General features: G+C 35.7%; 1 protein-coding gene across 1 annotated transcript in view; it reads left to right on the top strand.

The window, feature by feature from the left end:
* Positions 1-13,628, top strand: part of LOC102442689 (plexin domain-containing protein 2-like) — a 315,731-nt gene that overhangs the window by 218,969 nt on the left and 83,134 nt on the right. Inside the window, exon 4 of the mRNA XM_006093737.3 lies at positions 8,712-8,781. Within this exon, the coding sequence (XP_006093799.2) occupies positions 8,712-8,781 (70 nt within the window). The remainder of the gene's footprint in view (positions 1-8,711; positions 8,782-13,628) is intronic.

Here is a 13,628-nt window from a genome sequence, read left to right as displayed (position 1 = left end):
GTTATGAATCATAATGTAAATATCTGATATGCAGGATGGTCTTAGGTGACCCCTGTGAAAGGGTCGTTCGACCGCCAAAGGGGTTGCGACCCACAAGTTGAGAACCGCTGCATTAGGGCCTATCAAAAGAAGTTTGCATTGCTATTCCACATGTATATGCCTCTCCACAGTCCATTTTCTCTTTAATAATTGCTTGTTGTGTAAATATGTCAATTAAAATGTTTCTATCTATAGCTATATCTACAAACATACATGTGTATATGCTTATATTTATATCCGCTATCTTTCAGTACTATTTATAGTACTGTTAGAAGTGACTTGATTTCCGTTACACAGGTGACTAAATCAGTGAAGGGCAATTACCATTAAGAATTATAAAAAATGAAAGAAATGTTCTGGAAGTTTAGAAAATAGGTCCCTGGATCTATCCTCAGAAGGTAAGACATGGAAGCATCTGAACCCCAGTGTGAAAAATAGAAGTGGTTTAGGTTGTGCCCATCACCTGGTGAGAAGGGGCCTGCTGTGTTGCCATCAGGCCTCCGTGGGGTGTGGCACACTGTGGCTCCACCCAGCATGGTGCTCTGTTAGTCTAGTCCCCATCATTCCATGTATTTCATCTGAGAAGACTGTTCTACACCTTTTTCAGATTTTGTCTTTTTTTTTTTTTACTGTGGCCTCATGCGTTGTTATTACATGTTAAAGAAAATTGTTACATCTAATAAGAGCAAAGCATGTGACTGCAATATTAAGGATTCCAGGTAGAAAACACAGTTATGGAAAGTCTGATGATATGTAGGATAAGAATTACCTAGTATAAAAGAAGGGGGATAGAATGATTTAGGTTTTAAGACAGTGTTTTGGAGTCAAACCTATGTGGATTGAAATCCTGGCTCCCCTACTTATTGTGGTGTGAATTTACTACTTGACCTTTTCTTGTTAAGTTTATAAAAAATAATTTCAGGCTGATAAAAAACCGTGCGGGGATTATTGAAAGCGTTCCCAGATACCGTTTACTACCCTGCTTTCCCAAATGTTAACACCTTACATACTCATGGTACAATTATCAATAACAAGCTATTAACATTGTTACTATACTCTTAACTAAACTATAGGCCTTATTCATAATTTATAAATTATCCTCTTTTTTCTTATTCAGAATCCAATCTAGGGCCCACACTGCATTTATTTATCCAATCTGCTAGTCTCCTCCAACAGTTCCTCATTCTTTCTTTGTCTCTCATGAAGTCTACTCTTTCAAAGAGTATTGGCCAGTTATTATAGTTTCCCTGATTTGGGGTTTGTCTTAAAAACCTTTGTGTCTTCATGAGGAAACACAGGTCTCTGCTTTTGGCCAGAATAACACAGCAATGGTATTTTGTCCTCCACTGTGTAGCATATCAGGAGGTACATGATGTCACTATGTCTTGTCACTGGTGATGTTATCTTTGATCATCTGCTTAATGTGATGTCTGCCAGGTTTTGTTTCTTTGCTATAAAGTCACTGTTGTTGTTTTTTGTATTTATCAAGTATCTTTTTGCAAGATATTTTACAACTATACAAATATTCTGTTTTTCATCATACGTTCACCTTATTTTAGCATTTATATTTGCTAAGAACAGATAAAATAATTAGTATAATGTCTGATATATTAAATGTTAATTTCATTCTCCTAACATTAGTAAACACAGTAGTCATAATCACTTCAATATAATACAAATGAGGGCATCATAATATTGCTCAGAAACATAATATCTAATTGTGCTATGATTCTATTAGAGAAGTAATTTGCCTGCATTGTTATTAGAGACAACCTATACTAAATCATTTCCAGCTATTTATTAGGAATCAAATAGGAGCCACTTTTTTGTTTAGGAAACTTGTTTTAAGGAACTACGCTAGACACCTTCATGTACATAATCTGATAGTAGCCACCATCCAGTCAGTGCTTATGAAGGGTCAAGTGTCATTTGATCATTTGACCCTTATAATAATCTTTAAAGAAGTGTCTGGACTTTACAGGTGAGCAAACTGTGGCTTAAAGGAGTTAAATGACTTATGAAATCACACAGCTTCTAAGAATCAAACTGGGATGTAATTTGAAGTCTCTATGACTTCAAAACATGCTAGATCATTCAAAATTAAGGAAAGAACCATTTAAAATTTAAAAATATTTCTCCATCTAATTCCATTAAAAGAAGATTGTAAAATGTGTGTCTTATGCTTAGCAAAGGAGTGAGACTGCAGTAATCTATTTTAAGCACTAATAGGTGAATGTGTTTTATTTGGGCCTTATTCATTTCCAAGAAAGACAGTCAATTGTTACTTGCATTTTGGAAGAATATATTACATCCCAGTTAAAAAAATTAATTTATTCAGAGTTATCTATTAAAAAGTTATCTAATAAGTAATGATTATTTAATCATTTTTAGTTATTAGAGACATAAATCTTACTAGAAATAAGATCATTTATTTAGGTAGTTCAGATAAAAGCCAGTATCACTATAAAGTGCCATTTAGGTAAAACATAAGGTAATTTTTCTCAAGTTTTGCAAATCTTCTCAAAGTTAATACCTGGCATAAATAAATATACTGAAAATGGTTTGACTCAAGATTTATTTGACCTACTTTTTCAAAACAATAGCACAAATCTCACTTTACTACTATTACTACTTAAAATAATATCTCAGCTATTAGAAAGCTTCAAGATAAATAAAAACTTATTTGAATTATTAAAAATGGAATGTTAAGATATATGTGTAGAAATTAGTGATTAATCCATGAATTTATTTTTCAATAAATAAATACTCCTATATTTTTAAGACCATTTGCTCTCATGGACTCAGGACATCATCAATTATTAAAAGTTTAGTTACCACTAATTTTTGTTCCACAAGCTGCTTACAGCAGGATTATGCCTTATAAAGATGGCATAAAGACTTGGGAGAACCAGAAAATGTAGCTTTATTACTATGAAGAAGAAGCTGTCTTAAAACAAAAATCAGTTTTTATTAATGACATTAAAAATGGTTTTGAGAATTATAAAAGTTTCTTTTCCAGATTCTTAATTCTTCTTAAGCAGTTTCTGTCTTCAAGTTTTTACTGGCCCTAATTAATTTACCTTTGTAATACAACTGAGAAATAGGCAAACAGGGGAAACTGGAACAGTGTGTATGTAGGATTAAAATTCTTGTGTTATTAAAAAGAATTTAAAGAGATAATAATTAATGAGAAGACAAATAGAAAGCATAAGAAAATTATGTTAAAGAGGCAATAAAAGGTGTGGATATACTTAGACATCTAGGAGTATGACCCTGATTAAGTCTAACAGTCAGTCCCAAACAGTAATTTCCCTTGTCTGACATTTCTTCCCGTCCAAAATGTCCCCAAAACATGCATTGAGATATTTGGTCCATGACAAAAGGTCCTTGATATTTGGTCCAAAACATCCATGGACATATTTGGTCCACACTAACCCATTTACCTAACCTCTTGTGCCATTACTAGCTAGACTACTGAGGTAAGAAGGGCTGTTATGGCCAATGCAGCCACAGTGCAATTAATTATTGGGCCAATAAAACATGATAGTATGTTTTATGAATTAATCCTATAAACCAAAGGTATAAATACATATTATGGACTATTTGAACCCAGGGGCGTATTCTTGGACATTTTAGACAGGACAAAATATCAAGGACTTCTTGGCATGGACCAAATACCTCCATGGGCATTTTGGACAGGAACAAATGTATGCTATTAAAATGTCATGGACCCTGTTGTGGGAGAGGATGATGTGTTTTTTGAGGTCACAGTCATTTATTGGCTATACCTGCCATACATTTATACCAAATCACCTGGAATCTATGGATATACTTCATCAAACTCTTCAAAGGAAATTTCATAAATTTATCCTTCCCCACATGAAGAAAGGATGCTTTATTTGCTTGTCTAAAAGTATTATACCTCATCTTTCAAATAGTAACTCCTTTCCACAGAGTGTAAGGAAGCAGTAAATTCAGTTGATTGCATGTATGTCACTCATGCTCTTGAAAGTTTCACTTCTGAATTTTTATTTGGTATTTTGCCCAGATTGTTAATTAATTGATGGTGTCTTTACATGACAATTTTCCTAAATCATTTTCTCTTTTACATTAGGTATTTCTTAAGGGATGATATCCAAGATAGGATAATGTTCAGGGTATATTAATCTACATGTATAAAAGCCTAAGCGACCGTTGCAACCGAAACAACTGAACAGACAACCAAACAGGCTGCGTGGGGCAACCAGGCCAGCAGGGGGGTTAGTGAGGGCGGACCAAATGACTGAGCAGCAGGCTGCTTGGGGCGACCAGGCTGGCAGGGGGTTAGTGAGAGCTGACCAAATGATTGAGCAGCAGGCTGCGTGGGGTGACCAGGCAGTCAGGGGGGTTAGTGAGGGACGGCCAAATGACTGAGCAGCAGGCTGCGTGGGGTGACCAGGCTGGCAGAGGGGGCAGTGAGGGGCAACCAGCCTAGCAAGGGGGCAGTTGGGGGCAACTAGGCCAGCAGGGGGGGGGCAGTAAGAGGTGGCCAGGCTGGCGGGGAGGCAGTTGGGGGTGACCAGTACAGCAGGGGGGCAGTTAGGGGCGATCAGGCAGGCAGGCAAGTGAGCAGTTAGGATCCAGTGGTCCCGGATTGTGAGAGGGATGTCCGACTGCCAGTTTAGGTCCGATCCCCAAGGGGTCCCGTATTGGAGAGGGTGCAGTCTGGGCTTAGAGGCCCCCCACTACAGTGCACGAATTTTGTTCACCAGGCCTCTAGTGATACCATAATCTCAATATTATGTTTCTTTTTGTTGATAATGGCTTTTTTTTTTACAGTGTCCAGGATTCTGCTAGTCTTTCTGGTTACAGTTAATGGAACCCTCACTAATTAATGACACAGCAGGCTTTCTCACACCTAACCAAATTAACTCTTTTTCTTGTATTCACCATCTCAATTGGTGTCACTGTGATCCACCAGTCACTCAGCTAGAAACCTGTCCTTTAGTCTAGACTGTCTTCTCTTACTCCCAACTGTTATGTCTAATTAATCATGGCATCCTTCCAATTTTATTTTCTACATATGTAGGGTGTCCCAAAAAATGAATACACAGACTTTGAATAATTATAAAGGCAGTGTTTATTAAAATGCATTTCATTTTCAAAATTGAGCTATTAGCTGTAAAGTGTGTATACATGTTTTAGGGACATCCTGTAGTTTGATTCATACCTTTGGGTCTCATCTAGCTGTAGTTCCTTTTAAAGAGTCAGTCTCAGTGCCATCTCCTCTGGGTTAGGTGTCTCTCCTGGTCCTTACTCTGCCTGCTTCTATCATTTATCCTTCTGTGATCCCCCTTACCCCTTGGTGAACTCCTTGAAGGAAGGAACTGGGTGGGACTTATTTACTATTTATTCTTTAGTCCCTGACTTAGTGCCTGGTATATATAAGGTGTTGAATAATTGATTGTTGACTGCATGATTGAATGAATAACACTTCCTTCAGCTCTCTCAATGCCTGTTTTATATGCCATACACAGACAGAATAATTATCCAATTATCCAAAGGTAATTATGTTAAACATATCATCATTTCGCTTCAAAGTACTTCATGGAATTCTAGTGTTTGTTTTGTTTATGTTTTAGTGTTTTGTTGTTGTTGTTTTTTGGTTTTGTGTGTGTATATATGGGTGTATATGTGTGTTTTAAAGAGGGATAATAATTTTCAAAAATTTGTCTTTAAGTGTGACTTTCTATCACTTTGTTTTAAATATCTAAGTAATTAAGCACATTTCCCTCATTGTCAATCAAACCTGGATTTATATTCAATTTTCCTACTTGGGCCATGCTTAACTACTCCTTGCTGAGTTAGTTTTACCTCAAAGCAGTTATAATATGAACCTTATGCAGTTGCTTTATGTATGCATGTATATGTAGAAAATACTAGATGAGATATAGTAGAAAGATATAACGTGAGCCAAGAAATGAAGGTATGACTCTCTGAGGATGTGACACTTAGCTGTCCCCTTTGATGCTTTGCCCCATATCCCTCTGACTGCTGAGTTCACCTAAAACTGTGGGTACAGTTTCTAACCTACCAGTAACTTTCCAGCTCAAGTGTTGTATCTCTTCTTCTGGCTGAGAGTACAAATAAACTTAGTCTGGGGAGGATGGGGAGTTTAAACACCCCCAGGAGCAACCTTCAATCGATAGGGAATGGGTGATGATGGACAGTGTCCCCATCCTAACCGCCAATGAAATGATTCTAAGGCATGTTTTCCCTACTGTCTCTCAGAGTCTCTAAGGGGAGACCTGGCTGTAGTAGTAGCACACCCAATAATGTACCATTACTGGTTTCTCTTATCTCATGTTTCCCACTTTCTTTAGAAAATGCTTCCAAACAATGATCTGCCCCCAAGTCCTTCTGTCAGGGTTGGTACTTGGGGTAACCAAAGCTTAAAGAATATGGAGGCCATGATTGACTGAGAGATCATAATAGTCAGAAGAGACATCATGTAAGAGTACCAGAGCCAAGAGTTAAGGGTGGAAATATCAAGGAACTAAAAGATGTTCTAGATGCCTGGCTGGAGCAACGAAGGGAAAATTGTGAGGTAGCGGGGCCCAATTAGTGGTGGGCTTTAGAACCATTGTCACTACTTTGTCATTATTGCAGGGACAGTGGGATTCTAGACTGAAAGATATGAAGTAGGGGAGTGATATACTAGATATTGTGGAGGATGAATTGTAGGAGAATTAGTCAAGACACCTGTGATGAAGTTGCTACAATAATAGTGACCAGCACTTGGGGAAGGAGTCAGTAGTATCTGGAGAGAAATGGGCGGATTTCACAACTATTGAGAAGCTAGCATCTTTCTAAATTGTCATTGCTATTTCTTATCAGTGTGAAGCAGTCATGGTGATAACTAAGTGAACTGACCATTAAACGGGAGCATTTCAGTCATTGATGTTGCTCTTCAAATTTTCTTTGAGAACTTATTTGCTTTTTTAAAAAAGTCTTTACCTTATGGATTTGTATATCTCAACCTTGTTCTAAAAGTATTGAAATATTTGTGGTGGTGGAGAAACTCATGTCACATTTCTCTGGTTCATCTTTGGTAGTAATTGGTAGAGATTATTACTGATTATATGTTTAAACCAAACTCTTGTTGTGGAAGTGAGAAGGACAAAGGGCTGTAATGTTACTAATTTGCTCAGGATCAATGAAATACATTAGAATGATGGAAAACAAGATACTGTAGCAAGTGCCTTTATGAAGTTATTGCTGACATCTTCTTTGAGATATATGAGTTTGCTATTGAAGCTTTTATTTTAGAGTTATTAGTAACCACTCATTTCAGTTACTGCAGTGAAAATGAATTTTTTGTTACGTTAGTCAGCAAAAAATAAAAATGATGATAAACCCGTTCTGAAGATGCAGCTTTCATTAAAAAGGAAAGAAAACCTCATTGAAAGTCACTGTAAATTTTGAATGATTAATTTCATGCCAAATAAGTTATTAAAAATCTCTGATGGATATAAAAAAGCAATCATTTGCAAAATTGGAAAGAGCTAAATTAAATCTAGATATACTTCTCTATTTTTTTTAATTTGTGCATTGGGAGAGATAATATGGAAACTGTTGAATTTTAACACAATAGCCTTTTGCTATAGATAGTTTTTAATGCTATTAGGCTCTAAACCAATAATTAATTTCCCTCTGGATTTTTTTATAACAGTGGATAATTTTTGTTCTAATTTACTGTTTTTCTTGTGTGTGTTTTTCTAATAATACATCTAGTTCATATTATTTCAAGCATTCAAATAATATAGGGTTTTTTGTTTCTTTGTTTTGCTGTGTTGTATTTTGTTTTTGTTATTATATATGATATATTATATGTATTTATAATATATAAAGTATGTAATATATAAATAAAATATATAATATCAAAGTATATATGTATGTATGTATGTTTGTATGTATATATAACTCAAGCTTCAGGCCCCTTTTTAGAAAACAGAGGGGCAAAATATATAAACCTTCTTCCTAAGTCTCCCCAAATTTTCTCTATACAAAGGAAAAGTACTTTTCCAAATAACCAGCATTTTTTATTCTTTGCTTTTAAAAATAGACATAATATGCTGAACCTGGAGAGTTCATTATATCTAAAAAATAAAAATGTGTGCAGGTCTCGGTCTATAGGTGCAGATGCCTTGTTCCATGAGACTGCCTTGCATTGCGAGATGAACAGAAAACAAATTGAATACATAATTATGTCAATGAAAATCTTTTGATTTTTTTTCAATATAACTTGACAGATAAGGAGGACTCTTTTGGAGATGACCCCAGAATAAAATGTTCATCACGATGCCTGAACTGATTTGCAGTGGCCATGTGAAAGGCACTGAGGATGTTAGAGAGAATAGCTTCATTTGGAGTTGAAACCTTGAGGTTCCCTTTGTAAGCAAAGAACAGACCAACAGACTGTAACAGCCCAACTTTATTCTTTTCACACATTTCAAACATGTAATTACCAGGAAAAAAGTCCTTTTTTATCATTTTGAATTCTGGTTTTAAAAGTCAACTACAATAATAGCGGTGTAAAGTAGAAACATCAATTTTTTAAGTGGAAGGCTTTTCATATTGCATTTACTATTATGTGCATTATTGATTTTCTTTTCTGGTGTTGTTCCTTGCAGAGAGTGAATCTGTCTTTCGATTTTCCATTTTATGGCCATTTTCTACGTGAAATCACTGTGGCGACGGGGGGTAAGTGGTTTTCTACCCGTTCACCCTAAATAATCTACAGTCTTACTACCGTTATTATTTTTAATTCACTCCATATTTCAAGAGGGACATTTATTGGGAAAACCATTGTCTTCTATCATGAAGTCATGGGTATAAATAAAACCTAAGAAAGACTAGTATAGTTATTGGAAAAACTTTTCAGCAAGAAAAAAAAAAGTCGTTATAATAACTTCAACTTAGATTCATCACCTTTGCTTTCCACCTGAGCTTGTATGGTGAGACTGCACTAACAGGACTAAAGTAGAAAGAAAAGGTGCTTAAAGAAACGGTTGAGGCATTTTTTTAAATTTTCTTTTAATGTATATAGCTGACATGTATATTAGCTCTATTTGTTTCTTTCCTTTAATGTCACCTGTGTTGAGAGGTTAGTGTGTGTGTGTGTGTGTGTGTGTGTTTAATCCTCGCTGGATATTTTTATTGATTTTAGAGAGAGAGGAAGGGGGAGAGAGAAAGAGAGAAACATCGATGTGAGAGAGAAACATAGATAGGTTGCCTCCCTGACCAGGGATCAAATGCACAACCTAGGTATGTGCCCTGACAGGGAATTGAACAGCCCAACCAATTGAGCACCCAGCCTGGGCGACTGACAGCTCATGTGAGAGCTTTAAAAACAAACACTGACATTCAGTTTGAATTCTTTTAGTTTTATTTTTTTCCACAAACTTTGGAGAATTAGCAATACCCTAGAAAGGCAATTATCATTCTTTATAGTATAACACAGAAGTCAGACATATTTTAATCTTTGAGTATTACTGGCAGAGATAAGCAAAATGCCAAAGAATATCCCTGCAGGCCTAACACGGAGACGTAGAGAAAGTAGAAGACTGAGAGAAAAACATAAAAATGGGAGCATAAGCCAAGAAGCAGTGAAAAGAAATCAGGAGACGTGATGATAAGACTGTAGAGCACCCGTGCCTAAAGCACCACAGGGCAGAGTCCTTCTCTGTCACAGCGTTTCATTATTGCTCTTTTGGATGTGACCCATGTTGCTTACTCTTCCCATATTTTAATATAACGCTTAGGAGATAGATAGGGTTCTGAAAAAGATAAGTAATCAGAAATATTGATGATTAAATAAAAGTTTTTGAGCATCTACTCTGAGCAATGGTAAATATAGCTACTCTGCCTTAGGAATGTACAGCCTAGTGCACTATTAGACAAGTGGAAGCTGACTATGGGGAGTTCCTTAGAAAATACACATGATGAAATAAAGGTTTTCAGGAATGATAAAGCTCAAACATCTGTGAGAATTCTTTAAGACTTAATAAAAAATATTGTTTAAGGTATATATTGAAGGCTATTGCAATTGTTATGGTTGTGCAGGGAAATAGTGGATTCCCAAGAAGATTATCTCGAGTAATATTCAGAAGAGGAAATAGATACGGTATATTTTTTTATTGTAAATAATTGAGTGTGAGTGGAACTGGGGGTATGTTTACAAGAAGTGTAGCATATTAAGATGAAAAAAAGTTGGTTGGGACAGTTTTACATAATGTCTCAAGGGTCAATTTGAATCATTAGTCCTTAATTAGGTAAGTAATCAACTTTAGATAAACATAGACATTTGTGTAGTGCCTTAAAGCAGCGATTTTCAACATTTTTCATCTTATGGCACACATAATTACTAAAATTCTGCAGCACACCAGAAAAATATTAGATATTTTGCCAATCTGACCACAAAATAGGTATAATTTTCATATTTTGATTCATTCACACCAGAAGGCTATTGCTGTGTTGACTATTGTCTTTTTTATTATTATTATTTGACAATTTAAGGGAAAAGAGATCAGTGCCCCTGACTAAATAGACAGGTATTGCATATTTTAAAAATTCTTGTGGCACATCAGTTGAAAATCGCTGCCTTAAAGTATAAAATAATAACAGAGTTAGTACATATAATTGAAAAAACATTGCAGTGATTGTGTGACAAATATTGAGAGTTTTGGTGATTCTGTGAATTCAAACCAAGGGAGAGAAATGATGCCATGAACAAAAAATTGCAAACTCAAGCAGAAGAGCTAGTTTTAGGAGAAAACTAAAGGCTTCAGTTCTAAAACTATTAAATTTTGTGGGAAAAAAAGACTATGTATACATAAAATTTACACAAAGACTGTCTTTTTTAGCTCAATTTCAATTTCTCAAATTGTTTTATTTTCAAAACTCATGAAGGGGATTCAGCCAATATACTATTAACTAAGATTTTCCTTAACTGAGTTGGTAGGAAAAAAACAAACAGATGGCTATATTATCTTTATTGCTCTAAGTCTCATTTTCCTTTGAAAATATTCTCAAAATAAGTAAAAAAATATGGTGTCTTGAATCATCTCTCACTTCGCTGAGGAAAATAACTAATGTAAAGAAACTCTTCTTTCTCTATTTAAAATGTGGTAGCATGGAAGTTGCCTGTATAAATCCATGCCCTCTTTATAGAGGCATAGGCAAGATACTTAAGACATTGAGCTGGGTTTCTTCAGAATGAAACCAGAATCTCTTGCACTTTAATAATTATTCACTCAATCAATATTGATTGAGCTCCTACTATGTGAGAGGCACAGTATATGACACATCAATGTATGCAGTGAAGAATAAATTATGGTTTCTGTTCAGGAGCTTAGAATCTAAGAATAGAAGGGGCACATGACTAATCGATAAGAGAAGGCCTACTTTCAGTGCTGAAGGAGCAGGAGGTTACTCATTCTTTTATTTTTATTTTTTATTGATTTCAGAGAGGAAGGGAGAGGGAGAGTTAGAAACATCAATGAGAGAGAAACATTGATTGGCTGCCTCCTCCATGCCCTCTACTGGGGGTTGAGCCCCAACCCCAGCATTGCCTTGATCAGGAATTGCACTATGGCCTCCTGGTGCATGGGACGATGCTTAACTGACTGAACCACACCAGCTGGGCTGATGGTTGCTCATTCTTTGGACCAATCAAGTACAGGCTTGTGAAAAAGCTAACATTAAATATTGGCCTTATTGGCATTTGAGTAGGTAAAGAGGCAGGTAGAAAAGAGATGGATAGAGAGGGACATTTCAGACAAGGGGATGCTGAGCTCTGTGACAGCACTGAGATCATAATGAGCACATTTGAAGTTCCATCAAGTAAATCTGCATGTTTTGAATGGAGAATTGGAGTAAGAGACTACTGAAGGGGAAGATGGGAAGAGGGGTGTGAAGAACTTGAACGTTAGAAATTTGGGTAATAGCCAGCAAGCACTGGATTTCTGTGAGAAAAGAACAGATCCGGCCTGCTCTGGCAGTGGAGAGCAGGGTAGTGTGTGGGGTGAAGACAAAGAGAACATTAGCACCAGGTTTTTCAGTATTTCTGTATATCAAGTGCCTGAACTGGGATGTGTGCAATGGAGGAGGAAAAGGAACCGGTACAAGACACATCATTTGAGTTGTTTAATCACTGCGGTTGCAAAGATTTCTAGCCAAAAAGATCCAGTGAATAAAAGCTTAGAATACTTAAAAGAGGACTTGTGAACCACAGACTTCTGATGGATCTCTTCTGTGATCGACGAGGTACTATCAGCAGACAGACCTGCCCAATAAAGGCTTATCACCTTACAGATCTTGAAAGTGTTGTTAACTGGGAAAGGCTTGACAGAAAAATAGAAGCCACAGTCAGATTAATATAAAGTTTACTGCAGGCCGTTCCAAATAGATTGTAGACTGAGATTTTTAAGTAGGAACACATAGGTTTCCATGAAACTATAATGAATAGACATATTCTCCACTGTGTCTACAAATTCTTCTTGAGCTGGTTTTAACATTGGCTTTGGGGGAAAGAAAGTAAAAATGTAAAAATGGATATTTTAAACTACAGTTTCCTTCCTTCCTACCTTACTGTTTTCCCTTTTCCCACGCCTCCCTTAAAATATTTCCTCCCCACCCTCTCTCTTTTTCTCTCTCCTTCTCTTACTCTCTGCTCCTTCATGGACACAAATTTATTTAAAAATGAAATGAATTTGAAGATAATGTCTTGTGTTATTGCTAGGATCAATAACATTTCAAAACAGAAAATAGTTTAAAAATACAGATATATACATAATTTACTATGACCCATCTTTTTTTTATTATGAATGAACAAATTTTCAGTTAAATTGTAAATAAAAAGTAAGTACCTGGTCATTTATCTATAAACTACAAAAATGAATCTTTGCTTATTAAGCACTTTAATTTTGTTTCAAAAGCTTTAATCATCCACACAATAATGCACAAAATGAATTAGAAGTACCATCCTATTTTCTGGTTCACTGGTAGCACAATCTGAATGCATTAATTTATCTCTCTATTTAAAAAATACTTTAGAATATAAATATTCCAAGCATTAAAAAAGCTAGTCTGCTATGCATTTTATAAAAGTGTTTTCATTAATGGCATCAATAGTTTGTATTGTTTTCGTATCACATGGCCTTTTCTTTTCCTATACCAATACTTTAATTGTTTCTATTTTATTATTAGGCTGCTAAGGTTACCTTTTAAATGCTTCAAAAAGTAGATTTAAGCTTGAAGATTTGATTTTTAATTCCTGCAACCATCACTAGTAATGATACTTTTCATGAGTCCATCATGGGGACACATAACTATGAGAAAAAAGGGTGGGGTGCAGTGGGTAAAGGCTGCTTTAGATAATGGGGAAGAGAAGAGGTGAAGTCATCCAGATAATTCTGGCACCAAAATTTAAGTATGTAGATGGATGCTGATTCTTCATTAAAATAGCGTGTGGAATTGCAGGCAATTGTACAGGAAATTAGGAATAAAAAATTATATGAATTAAAAAGATAATAATGAACATGTTTTGC

Source organism: Myotis lucifugus, unplaced genomic scaffold (assembly GCF_000147115.1).
Source record: "Myotis lucifugus unplaced genomic scaffold, Myoluc2.0 scaffold_121, whole genome shotgun sequence".
Lineage (NCBI taxonomy): Eukaryota > Metazoa > Chordata > Mammalia > Chiroptera > Vespertilionidae > Myotis > Myotis lucifugus.
The sequence above is the reverse complement of the archived record's forward strand: the minus strand, read 5'-3'. Positions and strand labels throughout refer to the sequence as shown.